Below are 15957 nucleotides of genomic sequence, written 5' to 3' on the forward strand. Positions count from 1 at the left end.
TAACGTTGTGCGGTGACAGAGGGTAACTACCTTACTGTGCTGAGCAGAGCGTACAGTACAGAATTGTCAGATCACTGTGTGGTACACCTGACGCTAACATTGTATGTCCACTATATTCCAATAAAAAATGTTTTTTCCTGCTCATGTCCTGGAAATGTACATGGTAGGAGGAGAGGCATCTGTCACAGCGAACTTGGCCAGTGATGCCAGCCATGGCAGGAATAACCCGGCTGCCCAGGTTGGTCGGGGGTCATTCCCTTCCCAGCCGGTATTAGGGGGGCTACACCTCTAACACCCCTTCTTGCACATGGGCAGGCCTCACCTGTGTTGGCAGGATTGCCAGCATACTTTGGAAGTTTTGCCTCCTCTGATCTCCCAGCTCAAATGGTGCATCAACTACACGGGACTCTCCCTGGGACAGACAGTGAGACGTCTCTCTGGTACATAGGACCTTCTACACTTCGTTCCATTTCTGGTGATATTTTACTGCCTCTGAGGGAGTGCCATGAACAACTGACTGTGTGGCATGCCCATCTAGCTCTACCCTCAGAGTACCCCGAAACCTAGTGAGGAAGAGCAAATCAATGGTAGTTTATGGCTGAGTTTGGACTCTGAGAAATCAAGCGGCACAGGGGAGCTGGTGGGGCTCCCCTTAGCTGCCCTCAGAGATCAGGCAGGGAACACGAACGTAGGGCGATCGGCAGCAGGGAGAGATGGAGCCTGAGGAATTGCAGGGTGTCCTGACCAAAGGCATTCCAATTAAAAATGTCTCTACTCTGCCATGTGGGACCTGTAGCTTGAGATGCCTTGGTAAGATGGATGGATAGAGCACTGGCAGCAAAATTAGAATCTTATCTTGGCTTCCATGTAGATTTTCTGCTCCTAAGTCAGAGCAGGGTGAGCCTGAAGCTAAGGTAGACCCACCCCAGATAGAGAGGTAACTGAGAGGGCCTTCAAACCACGATGGGGTCTTGTAACATCTGTCCTTCTAAGGTGCTGATACCTGATTGCCATGTGTTGTGTTAGCCCTTAAGAGGCACTTGGTATTTTAGAAGAGGATATCTAAAGAGGGAAGTCTCAACTTCCGTGAGTGGCTCTCATGACCTCCTGGCTCCATTCCACCATGAAATTCTAGGCCTCAGGATCTGCAGTAAAATCATTTGAGGGGGGAGTTTTCCCCACCTCTCCCGTCATCCAGTGGGATGGCAATGCGAAGCGCCATTGTGCCCCTGTGTGGTTGAGAATACAGATTAGCTAGTGAATGTCAAGTCACGGGCGCATAATCCAAGACTCTCTACAGTTTCCCTCTTTCTTTTCTTTTTTTTTTTTTGAAGATTTTATTTATTTATTTGACACAGAGAGAGAGATAGCGAGAGCAGGAACACAAGCAGGGGGAGTGGGAGAGGGAGAAGCAGGCTTCCCGCTGAGCAGGGAGCCTGATGCGGGGCTCGATCCCAGGACTCTGGGATCATGACCTGAGCTGAAGGCAGACGCTTAACGACTGAGCCACCCAGGCGCCCCCAGTTTCCCTCTTTCATCCCCTTTGAAGTAATTTGACCATTGTCCACACCCCCCACCAAATCCACTAACTGTCTTTGCTCTGAGAACCTGTGTGCAGAAGAAATTCCAGGCATCTAGGCATTTGATGGCTTTAGGAAGATCTCTGCCTCATGAGACAGGAGTCTGGCAGGGCTGAGCAGAGCGTTACATATCCTATCAGGGTATAAATGAGACATTTGATCACCTAATAATCAAAATAGTAGTCATGAGGTAATAATAACCATAATCACAATTGACCAGTAAAGGAGAAATGGAATCATTTCAACACTCACTGTATCATGAAGGAATAAATGAATGATCGGTTATCGCATGTGTGTCAATTAATGTTCGCCATCCCATTGGCCAAATGAAAATTGGCATATGTTGAGTGATTAAAATTGACTCCTTTAACCAATATGGACTAATTCTGTGTTTTGCATTGATCTTGAAGATCTGTTTGGATTAAAGAAAGTCAGGGTGAAATCCTGTAAATCTCTGCCCAATCTGAGCAAGCCCTTCTGATGGATGTAAAAATCCGTTCTTCTGACCATAGGCAACGGTTAAGTTTTCTTTGAGAGGAAATTCGCCCTGATGCAGAAGTCACTCAAAGCAAAAGCCAGGGAAGGTTCAGAGCTGACCCACTGCCTCTGGAGTGTTCTTTCTACTTTATTATTGTCCCACCTTTTCCGTCAAAACAAAGGAATGGAGCAAGCTCTCCTATCCCTGCCTCTCCCTGCCTGGCACTCATCTCACCAGGCACTGAGGAGTTGTCATGAGTGGGATATTGGGGTTTCATTATTCATGTGTCTATGCTGTGCTTTCTCAATCCCAGGCCGAGTGCAGATGCTGCCCCAGGCGGTCTGTCTCCTGCACGCGCTGCTCGAGAATGGACACACCGTATACGTTCACTGCAACGCCGGGGTCGGCAGGTCCACCGCGGCCGTCTGCGGCTGGCTCCAGTACGTGATGGGCTGGAATCTGAGGAAGGTGCAGTACTTCCTCATGGCCAGAAGGCCAGCTGTGTACATTGACGAAGACGCACTGGCCCGGGCAGAAGAAGACTTTTTTCAGAAATTTGGGAAGGTTCGTTCTTCCATATGTGGTGTGTAGGTGGCCCATCTGCCTCCCCAACCTCCCAATTTCCTTAGGAACCCAGTTTCCTTAGGTGATGTTAGTAGAATGACCTAGAAACAAAGATTCCACCAGAACTGAAAAGACCAGTCACTTGGCTTTGCCCGCAGCCTGCCCCCTTTCGTCTGGGGCTTTCTGTTAATGCTTTGGCTGGGCTGTATTTTCTTTGAAGTATTTTTACAGAGGAAGCTGTGACTGACTGACACGTGAGAAAAAGCCACAAGCAAATTGGACTGTGCAGTGTTCTAGTATCAGACGGAAAAGGAAAGCGTGCATTTGTTGTATTGCGGCTTAACGAGCGCACCTTCTCATGGCATTGTAATGTGACCTGCGGAACAAAAGTTGGGGGATCCGTAGATGTGACCACTCGCGTGTTGATGCATGCACGCACACACGCACAGCTTTTCTGCTCAATTGAACTGAAGTGATACAATGAGAGCTGGCCAGTTGCCAAAGAAGGGAATATGGGTAGAAGCGTGGACCATGACAGAGGAGGAGCTCCCATGACTGAGAAGTGATGGCTTTCTAGACTTGGTGTTGGCATCCTGCTTCCCCAGTGTTCCAGTCTGTTCCAGGGCATGACCTTCTGTACCCACAACCCTGTGTGACAACCACAGTGGAGTTACTGTCTCTCCCTTTGGTTTAATTGAGGCTCAACGAGCGTAGACAGCTTGCCCAAGGTCTCACGGCTAGTCAGGGACCAGCTGGTGTTTAAAACCCACGCTTATGTGACTCAGTGCTTTCAACACAACTTGTTGATTTTCCAGCACAGTGTAGTGGATTCTGTTTCTCTCTCTCAGAGTAAGGTCAATTTTTTTGCAACAGTTTCTACAGTGAGAAATGGAACAGCCTTCTGATTAGTTGCCAAGGAATTTAGGAAAGTAGCTCTATTTTGTGCAACCTAATTTAAAACATGGTGGGCTGTCTCAACACCCAAGAGGCCTGAGCCATAGCTTACGAGAGCCATCGCTCACCCAAGAGGCCTGAGCCATCGCTCACCCAAGAGGCCTGAGCCATAGCTCACCGTACCAGAAGAGCCCCAATCCATAGATAATTGTTGCACAGCTTAGGAGTGGTCCTGTTTCAGCCCTCAGTTTTTTTTTTTTTTTTTAAAGATTTTATTTATTTGACAGAGAGGGACACAGCGAGAGAGGGAACACAAGCAGGGGGAGTGGGAGAGGGAGAAGCAGGCTTCCCGCGGAGCAGGGAGCCCGATGCAGGGCTCGATCCCAGGACCCTGAGATCATGACCTGAGCCGAAGGCAGACGATTAACGACTGAGCCACCCAGGCACCCCTCAGCCCTCAGTTTAAAACAGTACACAGTTATCGCGCCTCCAGAATATGTAGCTCACTACCCGAGGTTCCATAGGAAATACAAAGATGAACAAGACTCTGCCTTCAAAGAGCTCACAGCCCAGAAACAGCTCGGTGTTCAATCAGCCATGCCACAGGATTGCTCTAGGAATGATACGCCAGAATAGGGGAGGGAGAAGTACCTTTTATCGGGTGTCTTGTATGTGCCAGGTGCTTTTCAATTTTAATTGAACCCTCATGGTACCCTACGAGGGCACTTCGTTACCTCTGCTATAGAGCCGAGAAAACGAAGGCTCAGATAGTTCAGTCAACTGCCCAGGATCACATGGTGAAGAAATAGATGAAATGAGATACAAAGCTAGGTTTGTCTAATTCAACACCCATGCTTTTTCGATTAAACTGCAATGCCTCCTTATTTTTCTGCTCCTTTTTTCTTCGTAATTATTTATTGATAGATACGAGAGACTCTGAATTAGGAAGTATGGGGGATAAGGACGACACAAGGTCAGTTCCACTGGAGTTCAGAAGAGGCAGACATGTCTGTACTGTGGGACTCAGGGGGGATGGCTTTTGATTTGTCAGAGAATGCTAGACAGCTCACATTTCTCCTGCAAGTTTACCAAGTTAAATTTATAAGCCAGGATTGAATATTATGAAATCTAGCTCCCTTGCTAAAAATAAATAGAGATAACTATTATATCCAAGTAACCCATTTATGGTCATAATGTGTTGTGTAAAACTTAATCCTGAAATGGAATATTTCTAACCAATTATATACGTGTGTGTGTGTGTGAATTAGTTTAATGCCTAAGAAGCTCAGCTATGTAACCTCCCTCCACTATAGAAAGACCTTTCCGGGTGGATTTTCCTTTTTCTTCTGATAGGAAAAATCAGTTTAGGGCTATTAAAGAATGTTTTGGAATAACCTCTCTTGTCCTCAATAAATGGATGTCCAATGTATTTCAAAATTACCTGGAATTTTGCTGAATAAAAGCATTAAAAATGACCTCTGATTATAGGATTAAAATGTTTTCTTATTAACTTAGTCTGAAATCTAAAAAAACAGTTTCCTTGAAAAAACAGTCAGCTGAGCCAAATTGTTTTTCCTTGCACTCTTATTTTCTCAATCGCTGATGAAAATTGGCAGTTACAGGGCAAAAGGAAGACAAAGGTGAGGGCCCTGCAAAGAAGTGAGGATGAAAACCTCAAAAGTGTGTCACAGAAAATCAAAGCAGAAATGATGCCATTAGCTGCTTGTCACTGGCATTAACGAAACTTTCTGGTCATAGATTTCTTAAAGAAAATCATGAAATCTCACTCATGGTTAAGAAATGTCCAAATAAGGTTGTTTCTTTAAACTTGAATCATGGTCCCTCAAATATTTTGTGTGCAACGTTAGGAAATATCTAGAAAAATAAACACATTCTTTTGATCAACTTAAGGTGTGGGTGAAAGCCATTTGGCTTTGCCTAAGAAATAATGATGAGGGGCACCTGGGTGGCTCAGATGGTTAAGCGTCTGCCTTTGGCTCAGGTCATGATCTCAGGGTCCTGGGATTGAGCCCCGTGTTGGGCTCCTGGCTCAGCAGAGAGTCTGCTTCTCCCTCTCCCTCTGCCTCTCCCTCTGCTTATGCTCCCTCTGTCTCTCTCTCTCTCTCAAATGAATAAATAAAATCTTAAAAAAAAAAGAAATAATGATGAAAAAAATGTGCTTGGGACCTTGGTAATAAGAGAGTAATGAAAGGCAGGCTCTGAAGACGACTTAGATAGAAGGAAGAACTTGCCACACAGGAAAAACACCTAGTCAGTGTGTTCGGAAGTTACAACTGAGGATCTTTGCAGATAACCTGGTTAATTCCTTTATTGTACAGAGGAGCAAACTGAGCCCGAGAGACACCAAGCAACAATTCCTGTAGCAAGAGTTTTAGTTGAGGCCCAGAGGGAAAGGAGGAGTGAGGAAGACAGGTCAGGGGATTTATTCAGATTTACTGAGGGGTCCCAGCAGAATTCATGAGCGAGAACAGCCAGTACTGGGAGTGGGGAAGAATTGGTGCAAGGATTAATGGAAATTGGAGTAAGTGGAAGAAAAATGGCTAAAATGAGAAAAAGCAAAGGGCAGTGAAATTTCCAAAGGGAGAAAAGGCAGGGGTTTCCTTTCACAAAGACAGTCTTGGGAGATCGAGAAGGAAGGTGTGACCGTAGGAACAGGGGTGAGTCAAGTTATGTTCCCAAGAGACGGGCATGCTCTGTAGCCACTGACTTCCCTTTGGGACTAGATTACAGCAGGAAGAAGGAGCAGCTGTAAATAAGTAAAATCTTTAAAAAAGGTGGGGGTGCGCCTGGGGGCTCAGTTGGTTAAGCGTGTCTGACTTTGGTTCTGTCATGATCTCGGGGTCCTGGGATCGAGCCAGGTGTTGGGCTCTGCACTCAGCGGGGAGTCTGCTCTTCCCCCGCTGGTGCTCTCTCTCTCAAATAAATAAAATCTTTTTTTTTTTTTAATATTTTATTTATTTATTTGACAGAGAGACAACGAGAGCAGGAACACAGCAGGGGGAGTGGGAGAGGGAGAAGCAGGCTTCCCGCGGAGCAGGGAGCCCGATGCAGGACTCGATCCCAGGACCCTGGGATCATGACCTGAGCCGAAGGCAGACACTTAACGACTGAGCCACCCAGGCGCCCCAAATAAATAAAATCTTTAAAAAAAAGAAAAAGGAGCAGCTGGGTGGAATGTGCTGACCCCAAAGTGGCTTGTTACCTGTAAGGAAAAAAGAAGGTCCCATAGAAGATGGGATTGAGAATAAACAGAAAAGGGTGCATTAAGTCACCTCTCACTTTAATTATAATAATGGCAGTACCAGTAACAGGAAGAGGAAGGACAATATTAGCAACTACTTCGTTCATTCTAACAATAAAGGCAAAATACTAAAGGTAAGAGGCAGGACACTGGTAATAACAACTTTGTTCTCTCCTTCCCTAACCCATTGCTCCATAAGTCTTCCCTAATTCGGTTGATGGAAACATACTTCCTGTTGCTCAGGTTCGAACCTCAGAGCAATTCGTAACTCCTCTCTTTCATTCAGACATCACATTCAGTCCATCAGGAAAACATGTCCCTTCTCTTGTCAGAGCATCTAGAGCCTAATTATGTTTTACCTCCTCCACTGACTGGACTCCAGAAACAGCATCCTAACTGGGTCTGTCTGTTCTCTTCTTCCTCATACCTACTCTCACCTCATGGCCAGGGTGATTCTATAAAAATGCATGTCAGATCATGTCATTCCTATGCACAGAACCTCCACTGACTTGCCATGTCATTCAGGGTGCAAGCCTAAGCCCTCCCAGCACACATCCCCTTGTCCCCGGTTACGTCTCTGACCTCCTCCTTTCCCACCGCTTCCCACCTCATTTTGCTGTAGCCACACTGGCCTTCCCGCCCTGTGAGTATACAGGCCGACTCCTACCACAGGCCACTTGCACTTGCTGTTATGTCTGCCTGGTGTGCACCAGCTCAGTTTCTAACCTCCTCCATGATGCCTCTCTGGGCTGGCCTATCAACCACTGCCCTCCCCAACCCCAGTCCTCCCCCTCCTCCTTCTCTGATTCATTTCTGTTCATAGAACTTAGTACTGACCAATATGTTACATAAGTTGCTTATTTGTCTTATTGTCTGCATCCTCTCACTATAATGTAAACTTCAGAAAGCCCCAGATTTGTATCTGTTTAGTTTGGTGAGGTACCTAGAGTGCCTGGCATATAGTCCAATGAGTGCAGGACAAGAATAGCTAATAACTATGAGAGCGTACATGTTCCATGCACCGTGCTCTAATCTTTACATCTATCAGCTTACTTCATCTTCCCCACAATGCTATGATAAATATCATTATTACCCCTATTTTGCAGATAAGAAAAGAGGCATAGAGAAAACGCTAACTTATTCTCAGGCAAGTAAGACAATTTCACCCCTGGTTTGGGGGAGTAAGCTCCTAATGACCTCCCTGTATAAACTCTGGGCATCGTGCAGTGCATTGTTGGTTTGCTAGGACAACCTTAAAATACCACAAATTGGGTGACTTAAAGAGCAGAGATTTACTCTTTTAGTCTTGGAGGCTACAGGTGGGAGATCAAGGTATCAGCAGGGTTGGTTCCCTCTGAGGAATGTGGGGGAGGATCTATTCTAGGCCCTCTCTGCTAGTTTGCTGGCAACCTTTGGCCTTCCTTGGTTGGTAGAAGCATCACCCCTACCTCTGCCTTCATCTTCACATTGGTGTTGTCCGTGTGTATACGTCTGTGTCCAAATTTCCCCTTTTTATAAGGATACAAGTCACTTTGGATTAGGGGTCCACCCTACTCTAGTTGACATCTTAACTAGTTACATCTGCAAGGACCTTCTTTCTGAATAAGGTCACATTCTGAGGTATTGGAAGTTAGGCCTTCAGTATATGAATTTGGGTGGGGAGCATAATTCAAACCATAAAACTATGGACAATAACTACCCGAAGTCTATGGAGGGTGAAAAACCCAAGAAGTTTGGAGGACAGTGGCAATTTGGAGGAAGGGACCAGAATGGCTTGAGTTTCCTTTTTTACAGGTTTAGCCTGATGTCAGGCCACATTTATAGTGTTGCTAAAACAACAAAACGACACTGACAGAAAACCTTCTCGTTTTTAGTTCAGGAACCCAGACTCGAGCAAAAAAAAATAAACCTTTCCTTGGTGACAGAGTTTAGTTGTAGAAAAAACATGTGTTCTCTCATCGGCCCCTGAGATACTGGATGAATTTCTGAGGGCTTCTGGGTAAAGTTTTCTCACTCTGGAGAAAGAACTATAGGAAGAGATGCTCTTCCTTCCTTTGGTGGTGATTGTGTGTGGATGTGTGATCCCCACTAGTGGAACCATCTTCCTACCAGCTTGGGCATGCGCCAACACAGCAGGACGGAGGGAAGGGGCTGACGAAGCTGGAGCTACTCGCTAAGTTAACCCTGAAGTCTGCCCACATTCCTGACTTTCGGTTGTGTATGACAATGCATTTCTTTGTGTTTGAGCAGAGTGGCGTTTTCTGTTGCTTACAGCGGAAGGCATTGTGATTGGTACGCTACCAGTACGTACATTCTGGTTTTAAAAACAGTATCTGTTTTTGTCATAACTTGTGGCATTAAAACACATTTTGATTTCTGATATCACTTAAACAGCTTATGTTTTACATTTTGCTTTTACTGGGGGCAGTCCCTAAAGGTGGGTTTCAGAAGATAGTTCTTGAAAGGAAGATGGAAGCTCTTGAATGATGACCCGCAAATTCAAATTTTGTGACAGAGTAATTTGTAGTGGATTTATTAGACTTCAGAACCTGCATATATTTGGGATTTCCTGTTATTATCCTTTAAGCAGTGGTTCTTATCTAGCTAGCTGAAAGCTAACCCCAAATGGAAGATATTGAGAAAACTCTCTCCATTTTTCCTTGGCAGTAAACAAATACCCTCCACAGAATTACACCTCCAGGTAATCTCCAAGGCCTATCTGACACAAGTAATCTTAACATCTATCCAAGTAGCTAACAAAAAATGAAATGGATGGGGCTGGCTTTATGTTTATGACTTCTTTTCCCTACCTTTAGACAGAAATTATACTGAGTTTATATAAAGATTTTTTTTAAAGAAGTAGAAGAAGGAAAAAAAAAAGGTAATGTGCAGAGGAAGAAACAGTAAAAATAATAGACTTTTCAGAAATGGAATACTTATCCCCTGAACATATGAATTGGCTTTTCACATTTAAAAGTAGAATTCTCAAGCAGAAATTTAAATGAGAGAAACTTAAGATGATTGCTATGACAATGTTCAGTGTTTCCAGTTGTATGCTTACATCATAAACTCAGAACAAGTTCTTACCTAATAAAACTTATATTCAAAAATCCAGTACAACTCACATTCAAAACATTCTTTGGTTGAATAATTAGCTGTTTTTTCTCATGTAAGGTCATTCAGAGTGTGGTAAAAATGTATTTGTATGTTTCATATCATTGATCTTGTACCAAGGAGCTCTTTTATCACCTTTAAAAGATGTCCTCTTAATCATTTTTGTTTGTTTATCTTTGATTCCTCAGCATTAATTTAGTGTTGACATAAAATATACATTATAGTAGGAATGGAGTAAACAGTTAAACATTGGGCTACTGTAGCTAGAGGATCTGATAGGATTTCCAGGAATCTGTCCATGCGGGAAAGACTTTACGCTTAATACAATCTGGAAGTTATCATTAGACCAAAGGACAGAAACCCAAGAATAAATTGCAGACAGCCGAAAGAGTAGTCCAAGCCAGACAGAAAATGTGGGGCTATTCAAATAAAAGACAGGATGAATTCCTATACTGTAATTGTATCAAGCATTATGCCAATATTACTACAGGAAATAATACTTAGCATTCAGTGAATAGGATTGCTGTCATTTAAAACCTGAACTGTAAACAATTAGTATTAAATGATCTGGCATAGCATTGGAATGGTATGGATTACAAAGGAGAAATTCAGAAGAAAATGGATGGTGAAAGAATAGATAACCGGACCTTGAACAGAATAGAGTAGATAATTGTCATTGTCACACCTATCAAGGCTTTTATCAGTTCTTAGTGAGAGAAAACTCAGAATTCACTGAATGCAATTTAGTTTGCTTTATATGGTTGTTGAAGAAAATGAAATATATTTTCATTCAATAGAGATCCTACTGTTGCCTTCTTAAAGTTATGACAGATCCAAAAGTGGATTTATGGTCCAGACAGTTTCAGTGAAGATTTTGTACCCATTGTGGACAAACAAGGTAAGCATCCCCTATTTCTTACAGAATGGTATTCAAAGCTTATATCTACCCAGCACCTCCCAGTTTCTAGGGACTTAGGCCATTTCTGTTTATTGTGATTACTGATGTATTTGAGCTTATTTCTATTTGCTTAGTTGTTATTTAAAAATTATTTTTGCTTTTTCTGTTTTTCTCCTGTCTTTTTATTTCTGATTTTAATTATTTCTTTTCCCTTACAAGGAAAGAACTTTGACCTTGGCTTATATCCACTGGTCTTTACCTTCCTTCATGTTGACATTATTACAATGATAATTATGGGATGTTTTTGATATACTTTCTCTTTTCTGTTGTTAGCTTTAAAAAAAAAAATCTGTTAGGGACGACAAAGAAATGTTTGTGAGGACATACTCTTCATTGCCTCACTTAAAATTACCACACCATCCCATTTTTGATTTCTTATGTCTCCCAAATTCCATTATAATTGAGAATTTAAAGCCCAGTCACTCTGAGCATATTAATTATTATCCACCTCCCCTGGGGTTCTGCATCTCCTCATTAGCCACAGCCTTCTTTCCTTTAGTTAGTTCATCCATCAGTACACTTCCAAAAGCTTTCTTTCATGCTAAAATATCTTATCTGCTGGGTAATCCTTCTTACCTTTCTCTTCATTGTTGCAGGTGGATTTCTGTCTTCAAATTTTACATTGTAATTTCCATTCAGATGTCAGGAAGAATAGTGTGTTTGCCATTTTAAATCAGAATTTTCTCAATCATCATCTATACCCAAATCTCAATCTCAATTCTAAAGCTCTTTCTTGAGGGCTAGGGCTATATATCAAAATTCTTTTCTGAACATTTTTATTTGGACATCTCCCAGTCAGTATGCCACAAACTGAAGTTTTCTTTCTTTTGCCAAATCTCTCATATTTTTGTTGTTGTTCTTGGGCAGCACCTTCTCCCCAGTTGCTCGAGTCAGAAAACTGAATGTCATTTTTGCCACCTCTTTCCCATCCCCACCCCCTTCTAATCACTCAACAAGTTCTCTCAATTATACCTCTTAAATGTGTTCATTCCCAACTATCAACTCTGACAGTTTATTAAAGGATCCTGACTTCTCTTTCTATTGCTCTTCTTACCCATTTCTGGGCCATTCTTTACATTGCCACCAGAGAAACCATTCTAAAACTCCACTATGATACTATCTCTTCCTTGCTCAGCACTTCTCAATGGCTCCTCATTGTTCTTGGGAAAAAGTATAAGCATTCTTATTGTGACATATAAAGCACTTTATGATCTAGACCACTCCTTTCCCTCCAGTCTCTCTTGTCATTCCTAAATCCCCCATGAATACTCTTCAGTGATAGCAAATTACTTAAATGCTCTAAGACCTTTGTACCCTCTGGTTTTTGCACATACTTTTTCCTCTGCCTGGCGTCCTCTTTCCCCCCATCTGTGGCTGGCCAGCATTTCAACTCCACCTATGCGTCTCCAAGGTGACCCTTTCTGAGATATCTTCGTGAGTCTTCAAGTTTGCTCCTCCCAGGCATTTTCATAGGACCCCATGTTGGCTGCTCTTAAAGCACTTAACACACTGCACTATAACATCTTTAGGGAGGACTTGTAAATCGTGCTGAACAACATAGGCTTTTGCATACTCTCATATTATTTAAGCCAAATACTTCTTTGGATCCTGTGCCCAGATCTAATTTATATTTTATCTAAGAGAAATGTGAGGAATACATTTCATGAAAACTTTTTTAAAATGTAAGTTAATGATTGGGGTACTTTATTTAATGAAAATACTATCAAAGGCTTGGTTTTGTTCTTTTTTTTTGTGTTAAGCATTTTAATAACTATTTGTCTATATACTACTAGTATTTAATGATATTAAATCACAACAAATATCATATATCAACCTCCGAAAGCCATGATCCTATAAAATACTCTATTGCATTTTCAGCCCAGTCTCTGGCTGACAATTGCGTGTATTCAATTCCTCTTGGTTTGCTATCATAGGCTAATACCGATGGCCTTCCGAAAAGAACATTCTTAGGAAATGCATTACTATATGCACTAAGAATATTGTTGCTTGTATTACACTGCACAGTATTCTCCCAGTGAGTGATCTCACAGAAGAAATTTCCTTCTGGTCAAGGAATTAAGCACAGTTGTTATTTTCCTGAGCAATAAAAAATAATACTTTATGCAACTGTGAAGCTTACTAATAATTAGGTTTTCCTCTTCTCAGTAACAATTAGGATTATGTAGTATAAGTTTTGAACTAACTTTACTCCTGGGCCTGCCTTGTATTTCTACGCATGTTTACCCCATTGCCTCATTTTCTTATTTCAAATTTTATTTTCATTTCGCTATATTGTTTGATCCATTATAAAATGTCATATTTAGTTCCTTTAGGAGAAAGAGAGGTACAAATCAATACACAAATAAAATTGTTGCCATGCAATCTATAGATTGAATACAATCTCTCTCAAAATACCAATAGTATTTTTCACAGGCCTAGAACAAATAATCCTAAAATTTGTGTGGAACCACAAAAGACCCCATATAGCCAAAGCCATCTTGAGAAAGAAGAACACAGCTAGAGGCATCACAATCCCAGATATTAAGATATATGCAAAGCTGTTGTAATCAAAATAGTATGATAATAGCACAAAAATAGGCACATAGGTCAATTAATAGTATAGAGACCCTAGAAACAAATCCATGTTTATGTGGTCAGTTAATCTATGACAAAGGAGGTAAGAATATACAAGGGGGGAAAACAGTCTTTACAAATAAATTGTATTGGGAAAACTGGACAACTATGTGTGAAGAATGAAACTGAACCACTTTCTAACACCATACAAAATAAGAAACTCAAAATGGATTAAAGACCTAAACATGAAACCATAAAACTCCTAAAAGAAAGCATAGGCAGTAATTTCTTTGACATCCGCCATAGGAACATTTTTCTGGATGTCCCCTCAAGCAAGAGAAAAGCAAAAATAAATTGTTGGGATTGCAACAAAATAAAAAGCTTTTTCACAGCAAAGGAAACCACCAACAAATGAAAAGGCAACCTACCAACTGGGAGAGGATAATTTGCAAATGATATATCTGATAAGGGGTTAACATCCCAAATATATAGAGAGCTTATATAACGCAACACTAAAACACTGAACAATCCAATTTAAAAAGTGGGCAGACGACCTGAGTAGACATTCTTTTAAAGAAGACATACAGATGGCCAAAAGACACATGAAAAGATGCTTAACATCACTAATCATCAGGGAAATGCAAATCAAAACTACAATGAGATGTTGTTTCACACCAGTCAGAATGGCTAAAATCAAAATGACAAGAAATAACAAGTGTTGGCAAGGATGTGGAGAAAAGGGAACATTTGTGTACTCTTGGTGGGAATATGAATTGGTGCAGTCACTGTGGAAAACAGTATGGAGGTTCCTCAAAAAACTAAAAATAGAAATGCCATATGATCCAGTAATGCCACGACTGGGTATTTACCCAAAGAAACCAAAAACGCTAATTCAAAAAGATATATGCACCCCTGTGTTTACTGCAGCCTTATTTTCAATAGCCAAGATATAAAAGTGACCTAAGTGTCCATCAATAGATGTATGGATGAAGAAGATGTGGTATATATACAGATTGGAATATTACTCAACAACAAAAAAAGAATGAGATCTTACCATTTATGACAACATGGACGGACCCAGAGCATATTATGTTAAGTGAAATAAGTCAGAGAAAGACACATACCATATGATTTCACTTATATATGGAATCTAAAAAAACCAAAACAAATGAACAAAGAAACAGAAACAGACTCATAAATAGAACAAACTGATGGTTGCCAGATGGGAGGGGTGATCTCTGAAACTAATATTTCACTGTATGTTAATTAACTGGAATTTAAATAAAACTTAAAAAAAAGAAGGGGGGATGGGCGATGGGTAAAATAGGTGAAGGGGGGTTCCAGTCATAAAATAAATAAGTCATGAGGATGGAAGTACAACCTAAGCAATATAGTCAATAATATTGTGATCCTGTTGAATGGTGACAGATGGTAACTACGTTTATTGTGGTGAGCATTGCATAATGGATAGAACTGTCAAGTCACTATGTTGTGCCCCTGAAACTAATATAACATTGTATGTCAACTATATTTCAATAATAAAAAATTTAAAAATCAAAGAAATAACCAAGAGACAAACACTATTAACATTTTGTTGTATTCTGTCCAACCCTTTGTTTCTATCTGTGGGTGTGGATATATGTATATTTTGCAATATCAAAGTGATATTTTATATAAGAAATAGTGCCTTGTTGAAGCCCTTGCACCACAGAGAGGCTGACATGAATACTATTGGTATAAATGTCAAAAAAAGGTGAAATGTCATAAATGTTTCAGGGTAAAATTCTAACTTTTGGAAATGAAGATACTCTGAAAATAGTATAGTCCTTTACCCTTCACCTCATGGACACAAATATCAGAGCATTTTCTCAAACCTACAGAATGTCTCCATACTTACATGTTAATTTGATTGATAGATGCATTCTCATGACTAAGCAAGAATGAACTAGAATTTAGGTCATCGTCCTGTTTCCTGCACATCTAGAATTTTACAGATGGAGGAATGTGTTTTCCTTTTCTTTTTCTAACTAATCCAACAATTTGCCTAGTCTCTATAATTTCTCTTATAGTCAGTGGAGTAAATAATCTGTCGTGACCACCTGTTCGTCCTGCATATTGAGCATATAAACATCTGCAGTCCTCAGAAAGTCATAAATAAAGCCCACAACTAAAAGATTAGGTAAACTTAATGACCTGTTACATTTTAGGTGTCTGAGTAGTGGAATTCTCTCATCCAGAGAAAATTGCCGACTTCATAGTCAGTGTCAATACATTATCAGTATTCCCTTTTAAAGTTAGCACCAAGTTTTAATTTTTTGCCAATTTATAGTATATTATTTTCTCCAAGGATAAGCAAAATTTGTTAACTCATTCCTTAAAAAGATTCATATTTAGGTACACAGAAAAGTTTTGAGTATTTTTAATTAAGTATTTAGTTTCAAGTTTTTATTTGAATTCCAGTTAGTTAACATATACTGTGTAATATTAGTTTCAGGAGTAGAATTTAGTGATTCATCACTTACATATAACACCC

The 15957-nt window shown here is 40.9% G+C and overlaps 1 protein-coding gene across 7 annotated transcripts in view; it reads left to right on the top strand.

Annotated features, from left to right (window-relative positions):
* The window catches only part of EPM2A (EPM2A glucan phosphatase, laforin), a 241657-nt gene that overhangs the window by 93178 nt on the left and 132522 nt on the right, over positions 1–15957 (top strand). For 6 of the 7 annotated variants that reach the window (XR_004299970.1, XR_004299972.1, XR_004299973.1 and 3 more), the window contains exon 4: positions 2372–2622. Coding sequence is in view for 4 of the 7 variants with exons in the window: in XM_032407722.1 (XP_032263613.1) it covers positions 2372–2622 (251 nt within the window). In the remaining 3 variants the exon portion in view is untranslated. Of the gene's footprint in view, positions 1–2371; positions 2623–10689; positions 13645–15957 lie in introns of those variants that run through there. The other variant, XM_032407721.1, reaches the window with a different exon arrangement.

The sequence above is a fragment of the Phoca vitulina genome, unplaced genomic scaffold (genome assembly GCF_004348235.1).
Source record: "Phoca vitulina isolate PV1807 unplaced genomic scaffold, GSC_HSeal_1.0 scaffold9, whole genome shotgun sequence".
Lineage (NCBI taxonomy): Eukaryota > Metazoa > Chordata > Mammalia > Carnivora > Phocidae > Phoca > Phoca vitulina.